Source organism: Oryx dammah, unplaced genomic scaffold (genome assembly GCF_014754425.2).
Source record: "Oryx dammah isolate SB20612 unplaced genomic scaffold, SCBI_Odam_1.1 HiC_scaffold_27, whole genome shotgun sequence".
Taxonomy (NCBI): domain Eukaryota; kingdom Metazoa; phylum Chordata; class Mammalia; order Artiodactyla; family Bovidae; genus Oryx; species Oryx dammah.
In genome coordinates this window covers 76,201,349-76,214,376 of record NW_024070211.1, presented here as the reverse complement: position 1 = coordinate 76,214,376, position 13,028 = coordinate 76,201,349, and the positions used below count along the sequence as shown (strand labels likewise).

Here is a 13,028-nt window from a genome sequence, read left to right as displayed (position 1 = left end):
TAAATTTTTTTAAGACGGGCAGAAGACAGAAGGTATGGTTTGAGAATCAGAGTGTACTTGGATCAGCAACACTGTTGTTTTCATAAAAATATGTAAGTTTCACTGTCACATTTCCCAAATGTCTCCATGGCCACACACCTGATTTTCCTAGATTGCGTTCCTCCTCCACAGCGCAGGGACCTCAGCTCATTGTGGATTTTGCATGGAGACCAGTGCTCTACAACCCAGGAATACTGATTGCACTCAGTGTAACATGGGACTGCCTCATGCACCTGTCAAGAACAGGAAAGGAGAAGAAAATTATGTGGAACTATCCAAGTCAAGGAAAAAAAGCCTATCTTTTAGTAAAGTCTGCTGAACATAATCCAGGAGCTATATAGTCTGGCCCCAAGAGCTAAACTGCATTCCCCCAAAGCAAGATATATTTGGCTTCTCTGAAATTACTAATGTACCTAAAAAAAAAACATATGGGGACCATCAACTAGAATATGATAGTGTGCCTTTGCAGAAGAGGAAAAAAAGACAGTCATTATCTCCCACCAAGAATAGGAATTCCATTATCTTTTCATTCCCCCAAAGATCTCGCATAGCATCTATTAAATGTCCAGCTCTCAATTACATGGTATACTGTACTCTCAGATGTACTTTATGAGGTCAATTGAAATAAATATATGTAGGGAAAATTTACTCTTGAATATAAGAGGTTCTTAGAATGCATAAGAAAAATGGTATTATTTGTATTAGAAATTTCTTTTTCTATACCCAAATGATCAATGTTAACAGGCAATCATTCAGCCTTCTGGTCATTGTGGCTTTACATGAATTTAGCTATTTATAGGATATTTTTAGAGCATAGCTAAAACACACAGATGCACACATACACAAGACAAACACACACACATGATAAATGCTGTGCATGATGACAGAGTGTGAATACATACAGACTATATAGTAAAAACAATGAATGAAGTAAGTGAATTGTTAGGTTACTTCCTATGCATTTATTTGCGATGAGTTTCTCCTGAAATATTATTGTGTAGGCAATTGCATTTGCCTTTTTAAGAATGAATTTTAAATGCATTACTCCTCAACAGAGAACGCAGCATTTCCCCTTGGTAAGAAAAACAGTTATCCTGTCCTATGATACTAATATGTTGGGGATTTCCCAGTGCTCAGCAGTAAAGAATCTACCTGCAATGTAGGAGATGCAGGTTCAATCCCTGGGTCAGGAAGATCCCCTTGAGGAGGGAATAACAACTCACTCCAGAATTCTTGCCTGGGAAATCCCACAGACAGAGGGGCCTGGTGGGCTACAGCAAAAGAGTCAGACACCACTTAGCAATCACAAAGGTGGCTCCAGTGTAGCACAACGATGAGTAGTGATTCTAACTATTACCAAAATAGTTATTTAATGCTTTCCCTTTTACATAGGAACTTGAGTCCCATGTCTTTCCTCTCCTGGCCTTTCCAGTTCCATAAACTTGTAAATGATGACTAGGCAGTGCAAACAGAACCATTACTTGCAAGTTTCCTCTAAATGTAAGGGAAAGCACTATGTAATGGGATAATCAGAAACCAAGATTGGAGCACTGTCAGCATGTGCGATGGAAATCAGATGAGAAAAGGTAATTTGTGAGACTACATCTTAGGAATCACAAATAATGCCAGAAACTAGTTTTAACTGTGGGGTTCGATTTGGCTCTCTCATGTCGAGCATATGATGATAAAGAAAACTGCAAAGTGAAAAATATGTGAGGGCGAAATGAAAGGAGATGGGAAAATAGGAGTGGAAATGAGTGAGAGGAAAGGAAGGAATTAAGTAATAGCAGAATCACATTTCATGCTGTGAATGCTGATAAGAACAGAATGAAAGGGTTAGAAGCAGTGCCTGCATTAGAATAAGGAAGTGACAACTTGTAAGGGAGAAAAGACTGCCTCCCCCCAAACTCATAGGGTAGTAGAGGTAAGAGAAAAATCTATAAAAATGAAAAGACAGGACCCAAATCCAAGAGACACTAGGAAACTAAGCTGATGATGGCTGAGGGTTTAGCCGACCCAACTTCACCATGGAAATTAAGCTTTCACTGAATTTACAAATTTGTTCTATAAACTCTTCAATATGTATCAGATAATTTAAAGAAAGCTTTTTGGCTTTCCTGTGAGATAGAAGGGGGCCTCCCAGGTGGCGCAGCAGTAAAGAATCTGCCTGTCAATGCAGGAGCCACAGGAGGTGTGAGTTCGATCCCTGGGTCGGGAGGATCTCTTGGAGTAGGAAACCTACTCCACTATTCTTGCTGGGATAGTCCCATGAATGGAGGAGCTTGGCAGATTACAGTGCATGGGGTCACAAAGAGTCAGACACGACAGAGCAACTGAGTACACATGAAAGCCTGCTAAAGCACTTTGCAAAAATCGGGGGAGGGCTGTGAAGAACTTAATTAAAAAAGTAATTTTCCCACCGCTCATGCATAGATCTGAGAGCAAATGGATGGGACATTCTTTGTGAGAGGGACCTATTTTTCTAAAGCTCTCAGTAGCAAGTGCAGTTTACACTTTCACCCTCCCTCCCATATAAAGCCCCAAGGTCAGATGGGAAATGAAAAACTGTTTAGTTGCATGTATCTTTGATATACACATTTGAACTCTTGGTCTTGTACTAGTTTACTGGTTTTATTCTTTATGCTCCAGTAATCGACATGTTCAGTTCAGTCACTCAGTCGTGTCCGACTCTTTGCAACCCCATGAACCGCAGCATGCCAGGCTTCCCTGTCCATCACCAACTCCCGGAGTTCACCCAAACTCACGTCCATCGAGTTGGTGATGCCATCCAGCCATCTCATCCTCTGATGTCCCCTCCTCCTTCTGCCCCCAATCCCTCCCAGCATCAGGGTCTTTTCCAATGAGTCAACTCTTCGCATGAGGTGGCCAAAATATTGGAGTTTCAGCTTTAGCATTAGTCCTTCCAAAGAACACCCAGGGCTGATCTCCTTTAGAATGGACTGGCTGGATCTCCTTGCAGTCCAAGGGACTCTCAAGAGTCTTCTCCAACACTACAGTGTAGTGAAGTCACTAACTTTGCTGACAAGCTATGAGAAGAGAGGGAGCAGGTCTGTGTAGGGAGATGTTGACTCACCTTCTTAAATAATGGTGTGAAAAATAGGACTTTTTGAAGAAGATTCTCTATCACATGGATTTGCCTGATATTTTTCCCCGTATGCATCTGCCATTTTAATATTTCTTTTACAGTTATGTCTGGCTAATAGACCCCTACCTTCCTTCAAAGTTCAAGTAAATCCCACCACTTCCGCAAGGCCTTTTCCATGACTCCAGCTGGCATGTCTTTGGTACTCAGTTGTTTGTTCAATCACATTCGACTCTTTGAGACCCCATGGCACTATGCCAGGCTCCTCTCTCCATGGAATTTTCTAGGCAAGAATACTGGTATGGATTGTGGTTTCCTACTCCAAGGGGTCCTCCTGACCCAGGGAATGAATCCACATCTTCTGAGTCTTCTGCACTGGCAGGTAGATAATTTTACCACTGAGTCACCTGGGAAGCTCTTGGTATTCAGTGAGAGCTTCAGTTTTAAGCAGACTTGTAGCCAGATTATAATGTCAGGGCGCCATGTGCAGGGCTCAGATGTGGTGGCAATTAGTGCCACACTGTGCAGAGCCAGGGGATCAAACTCCTTCAGTGAAGTCATCACCTCTGTTGTTGTTCAGCCACACAGTTGTGTATGACTCTGCAACCCCATGGACTGTGGCACGCCAGGCCTCCCTGTCCCTAACCATCTCCTGAAGTTTGCCCAAGTTCATGCCTATTGCATCAGTGATGCCATCCAACCATCTCATCCTCTCATGCCTCTTCTCCTGCCTTCAATCTTTCCCAGCATCAGGGACTTTGCCAATGGGTCAGCCGTTCACATCAGATGACCAAAATACTGACTCCTCTCTCTGTTTCTCCTATTTTCTCACTTATTGAATAAGAGCTCTTTTTTCTCACTAGTCTTAATGTCTACTCTGTTCCATAAATCATACTGAAAGATCATGGCAAGAGAAACACAATTTTAAACTCCACTCACAAATATGCTTCTGGTTTTAACCAGTCAGACCTGGACTATCAGTGTGTATTTACATGAGTACTAAACCTGTAAATCTTAGGAAGGCAGGGACTGTGTTTCTATGATGGTTATATTGTAGAGGAGGGGATGATGTCCAATCAGTATTTGTTGAATTGAAACTAATTTTTGAAGGGGCTCTGATTGCTAAACGACCCTCACTTAATTTTCTACAGAAAACAAGCTCATGAATGGAACACGTATTTTACAAAGCTCAAAGGATATTAAGCGGAAACAAAAATGAAATCCTTTTCTTTCCATTATAGGGCTTTGGTGAAGGATAGCCATCACTATGTTATCAAAAGGCGCTGCCTGATGATTTAGCTACAGGAAAGAAAGTCTGTCTTTAAAGAACTGTTAGAGTTGTTTCTTTAGAGACCTTGTTCATTAGGCACGGATTCTTACCTAGAGGATCAACACCCACAAGAGGCAAAAAGGCAGCAGGCATTCAAGAATAAAAATGTACTATCCAAATGCCCAATTTCTTCTCATATCAGTCCTTTATGTTCTGGCTATTTCATATTGCTATTTAGTTGGTCCTTATTATAGTTTCATAATGGAAATGTGTTAAAGCATGGACTTTATCAGGGAATCATATGGAAATGTTCCAAAAGAGAGAAATGAGCCATGGGAAAGTTAAATGAAAATCATTTCTAAACGGTGCAAATTAGGAAGAAAATAACAGGGCTTAACAGGGCCACCAATGCTAAGAAATGCCACTGAAAAATCTAAAACCTCTGAGAGAAGTAACATTTCATTCTCCTGCTAATGAGTTCTATGTGTTATTTCTTTATTGGGGAATGCTGTTTTTATAATTTTGCATTTCCAGAATCACATTAGTCATTAGTAAGAGAATGAAATGTTACTTCTCAATGTTACTCATTCATTGAGTCAGTCATTTTAACATTTATTAAGTAAACCTCTGCTTACTGTAACTGATCAATTTCATTACTACTGTTTTCTGATACAGCTCTCCAACTAGACTGGCTGGTGCTCAAACTGAGATTGAGAATCTCTGGTGATGTCCAGAGCTCATGGACTCTGCCTGTTCAGATTGAATGAGAATACCATGACAGCCATCATCTGTTCAGTGATGAAGATACTGCTAACATTTATAACTTCCTGAAAAAGTAAAACCCCAAACTGAATATTAAAAGATGTTTATATAGTAAATCCTATTAAGTTTAAATAGAAAAAAAAATGCCTAAGGAATTCATTTCTAGTCTTTGGGGATTCACCATTGGTTTTAAATATGCATTATATGTGTTCTTTTCAATCTTGATATTAAAAATCTAAAAATGACAATAATAATGCTGGATGAGTTTTATCTGCAAGATTTATGGACAAATAAACTGTTGAACATTAAAGGTGATGAGAAGTTTATTAAAATAACGACCGTGGTAACTTCATTCTCCATCTCCTAAGAATCATGGTTCCAAAGTTTGATGTGCATACCTGGAGAACTATCACATTGTTTAAAGGGGCCTGTGAATGCATTCTCATTCCAAATCTCTATAGTCTCAATTAATAATATAATCTCATAAATGTTAGTCCTACCACTTGTCACATGAATGCAGGGAATGTTGTGATTTTAAAAGTTTTAATTCTCTTTGAAGGAACTGCTGAATTTGAAGTCACTCATTAAGAATTTTCTCACCCTAGGCTAACTGGTCCTGGGTTAGAGCATACGGTCCTCATATCACTCAGGGAACCACTGTCTTTTCATATAAAGAAGAGAATAAATAACTAACAAGAAGTCTATGCCCTGTACACTTTATATTCTGATAAAATGTGTTGTATAGAATAGCCCTCCTCTGAAAACTACATATTGAAATAAATTTTTCCTGAGACGATCTAACCTCCAGATTTTTTTGCTTTTCATTTTCCAGTGGCCTATGGCACTTTACTCCTTCCCTCTGGTCTGAATATCACTGATGATGTTTTAAGCACAGGGTACTCATTATCAAGACCAACACCCATGCACAGCTAAACCGTCTCTGACATCATGTAGTACTATTTTCCTCCTCCCATGGCAGAGGGTGGAGAGATGTGAGGTGGCAGAGCTGGTTGCTTACAGTGAATAAGCGTGGCTCCAAGTCATGCAAATACTTCTTCCTCTTCCCCATGCTTCCTCCTCCCCATCAAGGATGTCACCCATTACAGACAGTATTTAATGGAGGGGAACCACAAAGCCCTCATCCAAATGGCCATGGTTAAGCTCAGTAATCTGTGCTGGTGTAGTTTATTTATAATGGTGAATAAGTATAATTCCCTTAGTTTTAATTGCATAATATTTCTCTTTATAACAGATTTACATTTCTTATTGTATATCATTTAAGTGACTATAAAAATAATCCATGGTCTTAAAGCAAACAATATGGTAAGGGACATCAGCAACAAAAATTGTTGCTGTGTAGATCTCATAATGCACAGGTATTCTACAATAAAGTGTGTGTGTGCGTGTGTGTGTGTGTGTATGAGTGCACACACATGAGCACTGATCAGAATCCCTCTGTACCTGGTATGTGATACAGAACTGTGGGAGCATAGTGACACAGGCAGTTTGGGGCAAGCTGAACTCTAAAGCCCACACTCTGTATCACAGTACTCTAAACAATCATAACCAGCAGAATGAGAGGAGACTCACTCCAGAATCTGTACTGCCTTCTCCAATCCCCTGGGAGATACCACCCACGGCCATGCTGTGAGATGAGATCAGAGGGAATTTTGTAGATTGCTCACAGTATGCCAATGACTACTGTCATGGCTGCCCTTTGGATCTTCACGGAACAGATTGCAGTTATCAAGCTGAAGTAAAAAAAAAAAAAGCAAACCTGTGCCAAATATGATTGATACTTCCAGAATACTGTGTAAGAGCTCTACTCATAACCCTTCAGAAAAGAGGTTCTGGATGAATCTTGAGCATATTATATAAAATAAGCCAATCACATAAGGATAAATACTGCATGAATATATGTGTATGAGGTATATCAGATAGCCAAACTCACTGAAGCAAAGAATAGAATGGTGGTTATCAGGGGCTGCAGGGAGGGAAAAATAGGGAATCACTAATCAATGTATATAAAGTGTCAGCGATGCAAGATGAATAAGTTCTAGATAGCTGTTGTAAAATACAGCCTATAGATAACTACACTGCATTATATACTTAAAAAACTGTGAAGTGGGGAGGGCTATCTTATATTAAGGGTTCTTACCTCTATAAAATTAGAAAGAGTTATATATCTTACAGGGGGTTGTGTTGTACCAACCATGGTACAACCATGGAAAACTAACCAGTGAAAGAACCTTTCTGTTCTTAGCATCTGTTAGATACTATCTAGGAGTCTATACTATCTAGGAGTCTAGTACAGAGATTAGAAAGATGGATGGATGGATGGACAGAGAGACAGACAAAATGCGGGACAAATATACAGGCAAGTAAGTCTGGGTCCAGAATATGACCATCAGAAATCAGATGAGAAAGGAAAGTTTTCTTTCTCTGATGCAACAGAAAGGAGAGCTTGAAATAGAGATTGCTTTCCTTCTGCAGGTTACAAAGGTTTTAAGTTATAGCCATGAGGCAGTGCTAAAGCAGAGATGAGCAGATCTTAGTTCTTTGAAATAGATGTCCAAAGGGTAAGTCAGAACAGTATATGGTATTGTTTGGAGTTTATCCAGAAACTGAGGAGATGGGATTTAAGTCCTCACATATAAACTTGAAACTCATTATGTAAGTGTCCAACAGAAGGGAAGTTTTGGAGAAAACCTTTACTTTCCTTAGTGGCCTTTGCTGGGAGAGGGTCTTGTACAGCTCTCACCCATTCTCAATAGTTGAGAGCATCATGGTATCCCCACCCTAGGATGCAGGCAATTGTCTTTTCACTTGATGAATATAACAACCTATTGCAGCATGCCTAGGAAATCAATCTAATTTGAGTTATAAAACATTAATTTGTATAAAGAAGCAGTATGATCTAAGTTGAACATTCCTTAGGTAAAGACATCCTATGTTTGTGTGGATGAACTATCAGAAACACAAAGATAAGGATAAGTAGCTCTAGCTGGAATTAATCTACCATGACCTTCTTTGGATGAGAAATTTGTCAAGCAAGCAAGCAAACAAACTAAAATCTAAATCTCATAAAATATGTACAAGGCCCTGGTACCTACAAGATGAAGCTTGAAGACTGTAGCTACCTGGGGTAAGTAAATAGGAAATTTGACAAGGAATAATTTAACTGGTAGACAATGGGAGCCGTGAAGACTTCTGAAATTTATGGCATGAGAGAATATTCCAAATGAAGTTTGGGGCATATAAATCACCTTCATTGTGAGGGAGATGAGATGGGATACGTGAGAAGGCTGGGAAAGGGGAAGTGGTTCCAATATGAGATGATGGTTACCAAAAAAAAAATGATCATGATCTACCTTTTCCATAAAACTTCCAACATAACAAGAAAGAAGAAATACCAAGATTTGGTGGTGAAAATGAGAGAGAGAAGTAGAACATTAATCAGTTGAGTTGCTCAGTCGTGTCCAACTTTTTGTGACCCCATGGACTGCAGCACGCCAGGTGTCCCTATCCATCACTAACTCCCAGAGTTTACTCAGACTCATATCCATAGAGTCGGTGATGCCATCCAACTATCTCATTGTCTGTTGTCCCCTTCTGTTCCTGCCTTCAATCTTTCCCAGCATCAGGGTCTTTTCCAATGAGTCAGTTCTTCGCATTGTGTAGCAGGACTACTTTTTAAAATCATTTAAGATTAATATATTCTAGAACCTAGCGACACATTAAAGTTTTCTCATTTTTACCAACAGAACTGTAAGAAGACAAGACATCAGCTGTCCTGATGTCCTGAATTCCAGGGAGTATTGCTAATGAGCATAGCAGCAGAAACTCTTGGGTGTTTGCCAAGAAAACTTCTTTATAATATTTTTACTGTCTTATTTTATCATATCTTGGCTTAGTGGGGCTAAATCTAAGGTCATGGGTGACCTAAAAGCATTCTAGTCTTTGAAGGGTTTGCTCAGAACTTCCCAGTATTCACAGTAGGCAAGAACAAAACTGGCTTCTAGGACCAAGTCCAAAAGGAAAACCCCCATAATTGGCAAGAAATTATTTTTCACGTATTTCCTATCATGCAGCGGGAGCTCTGGGCCCACCATGCTACTGTCTCTTAATCACTACACCAAACAAATCTTTCCTACTCTAAAATGCATTGGTTCTTAAATACCACTTACTCCAAAGTCTATCAGGAAGTTAGAGAGAACAGAACAAAAGAACAAGCCATCAGAAATGGCCTTTATTCTATCTAGTAGAAGAAAAGAGATAAGAATTTCAGTCTACAAACTTTATTCCTATGTTGGCTAATTTATACATGCTCCTGACATCACAAAAGGCAGAAGAGGAGAGGAATAGTTTATCTTTTCAACTAAGGGAAAACAAAACCAGAAATTATTATTTATATGTAGTTTGAGGCAAAAGAGAAAGAAAATAAAAAATGCTACAAAATATCCGTAGAGACTTTTTGCACAAAGATGTTATGTGTGACACTACACACAGAGTAGTCTTTTTCTTCTACAGATAAATGTACAAGGAAGCAGTTCTAAGGCTGTATTGCACTCTTACACTTTTCCTTGTTGAAATACAAGGCCAGGCACAGCACAAAATGACTTTTTAAAATATGAACTCTTGGTGTGAGTCCTTCCATAACAAAGCTGAGGTGTCTAAGACAAAGTTAAAGTGAAACATAGAGCCCCAAGTGATGTTTTATAACCAAGGATGGCACAGCCTGACCTTTGCAGAAATGAGAGGCAAGATTGATTGGCTAATGGAATCTCTGCCATTCACTTACATGGTGATAAATTGGGATCTTGGCTCTGATTCCCATCCTAATTTCATCAGTTGGAGACTCTTATTAGGGGCTAATTGAAAGCTGCCTCTTTATGGAATAAAGAGCATTTTATTGGCAACAGTCTTCCCCTGAGGCAGAAAGTTAGGAAAAGACAGGGACTGATGCGGACCTTCTAGTTTCTTCACAAAATAAAAACAGAAGATCATTGCTGAAGGAAAATGATATTTAAGGGCAGACCTGTACCTGGCCTCCATTTTAGTAAATTTTGTTTTGACCAAAGGAAAGAAAGCTGATGATAAAGTAGAAGTCATGTCTAACAAGCAAGTATCATTTCTATACAACATAAATGATGAGCCTATTCCTGGACTTGAAAAACACAGGTTATTTGAAAAACTTGACAAAGAAGTTCTTAAAATAAACTACAGAATGATGAATTAAACCATTTATATAAAGTGGGCAAGTATCTGCAGACTTGGACTTGATAAAAGCGAAAACATAAATACACAAAATGTGTGGAACCAATGACAGCTTTTCTGAGATATTTACTGAGAACTAAGATTTCCAGATGTATTTTCTATAAACAATCCTTTCCCTATCCCTAACCCTGAAATAAAATAATTTATAGTGTCTCTGGTTAACACTCTGTACTCAATAGATATATATTGGCAGAAATATGAAAAAATTAGTACAAAAATATTCTCTAAGCATGTTCCTGAAAAGTATACATAAACCAAACCATGATTCTGGCATCACCTGAAGCTCAAAGTTGTGTCCTTTGTAATTAACTGTATAGGAATGTTGATATTATCATCAAGTATTCAAGTCTAATTGCTTGTAATTGTACCCTAGTCCAACATTTTAAAGTAGATATCCAAATGAATATTTCTTTTTAATTTTAATTTTTACTTTATTTTACTTTACAATACTGTATTGGTTTTGCCATACATTGACATGAATCCACCACGGGTGTACATGCGTTCCCAAACATGAACCCCCCTCCCACCTCCCTCCCCATAACATCTCTCTGGGTCATCCTCATGCACCAGCCCCATTATATTTCTTAGATTTTGTGATTTAAAATTTTTCTCATCTCTGATTTCATTTGACTCCTCTGAATAGAGAAGATGGTACTTGGACAGTATTACCTCACTTCCCCATCCCAATCATGGATGCCTTAGATGGATTATAAAATACATAAGCTTCTAAAATGACTGTTTCTTTCCCTGTAGGCAGATAATATTCAAGATGTTCAGGACTCACCATGCCTGCTAACTAGAGGCAGACCCTGCTGGCAAGAGGGAGCCAGGCTCACAGTGACAACTGGATCTCTCTGAAGGGATGGGCCATTTCTAGCACATCTCTTATGTTGCACTTAGCATCTGACATGTGAAGGGACAATAATAGGCTCATAATTAAGTGCATGTCCAACTGAACACTAGGAAGTATAGGGCTTATGGTTCTAGATATCAGCTGGCATCTCACTTGCCAGGGTGGAGGGGTCTGTTATAATATACTTCCTTAGCAGGAACCACACTGGTTTGGATTGATGACACAGCATCTGTAGAGCAATTTAGGAGATGGCAGCATCAACTACTTTACTTGTATTGGATTCCTGTCCTCCATTATTGGATTTCTTGGTTAGATTCTATTAAATTGATAATGTGGCCCTCTGTAGGGGTGGATTCATTTCAGTGATGGGCGAAGTGATCCTTTACTCTGTGCTAAAGATTATCTATGGTCTAGTGAGCAGAAGATATGAAGAGAGCCATGAGAAAGCAATTATGATTCAGGTTCTACCATTAATTTCCTGGCAGTTTCCTTAAGGATCTCTTGGGGTTTAACTTTTCTCTCTATAACCTGATGTTAATATTTATTCTCAAGAGAATTTTAGTAAGGTATATAAGCTTAGAAATTCTGAAAGGGTTCACTATAAAAAGTAGTATTTTTTAATAAGATTAGCATTGAGGCATGGAATTGAAACCCTAGAGTAGGAAATGGTAACCCACTCCAGTACTTTTGCTGGGAAAATCCCAAAGACAGAGGAGCCTGGCAGGCTATAGTCCAGAGGGTCACAAAGAGTCAGATACAGAGTACACACACACACACGCATGACCTGAAGACATTTTGGAGGAGGACGTAAACTATATGATCATCTGTTTCAACTGCATTATTTTCTTCATCAAAAATACACCTATATTCTCATCTAGATTAACCTAATAAACTTTGAATAGTTGTTAACACTATATCCTCAAAACATGGGAGAGGTGACAGATGGGAAGAGACAAATGCCTTGAATTTTTATCCTTCTTCATCCTCCATACCCCCTAATATATTGATTAGAAAAAGAAGCCCAATCAGGAACAGCTAAATCAGCAAAACAACCTGAGTCATTCTGGAAATAGTATTATTATTTCTAATAAACTGACATCAAAGGCTTTTTTACAATTCCATAGTCACATCAATATTTGAAATTTCTATTTAGCATGAAATGATTACTCCTAAGAAGGAAAATTCTTTAATTTCATAGCTGAGATGTAAAAAGTGTGCTTTGCTTAAAGTAAAAAACGATTAGCATTTAGGAATTGTTTGCTACATAAAGGTAAAGAAAAGGGTATTGATTAGGAATAGAAAGAAAAGGAAGTATGACTATCATGAAAACCATTTTTCATTAAAGATAAATGTCATCTGATAACAGTCAATCTTTTGATAGTGGGAACTTTTGATAGTTGCAACTAGATCTCCTGTATTTACTCTTTTACTAAGGAGTCAATTAGTTAGACATTTACTGAATTTCTACTCTGTAAGACCCAGAATCTCCTTAGACACTGGGCAAAGATGACATGAATTATTTTCTCTAATGTAGGTGTTGGAAAATGTATGGTTCATGGGTCAGACTTGACCTGCCAGCTATCTTTTTCCTTAAACAAAAATGATATACATTTTATATACCAGAACATTCACTCTTTCATAAAGTACAGTTTTTAATATATTTAAAAAGTTGTGCAACCATCACCATTATCTCTAATTTCATAATATTCTATTCACCTGAGAAA

General features: G+C 38.5%; 1 protein-coding gene across 1 annotated transcript in view; it reads right to left on the bottom strand.

The window, feature by feature from the left end:
- Positions 1-13,028, bottom strand: part of THSD7B (thrombospondin type 1 domain containing 7B) — an 889,260-nt gene that overhangs the window by 134,004 nt on the left and 742,228 nt on the right. Inside the window, exon 15 of the mRNA XM_040228521.1 lies at positions 139-272. Coding sequence (XP_040084455.1) covers positions 139-272 — 134 coding nt within the window. The remainder of the gene's footprint in view (positions 1-138; positions 273-13,028) is intronic.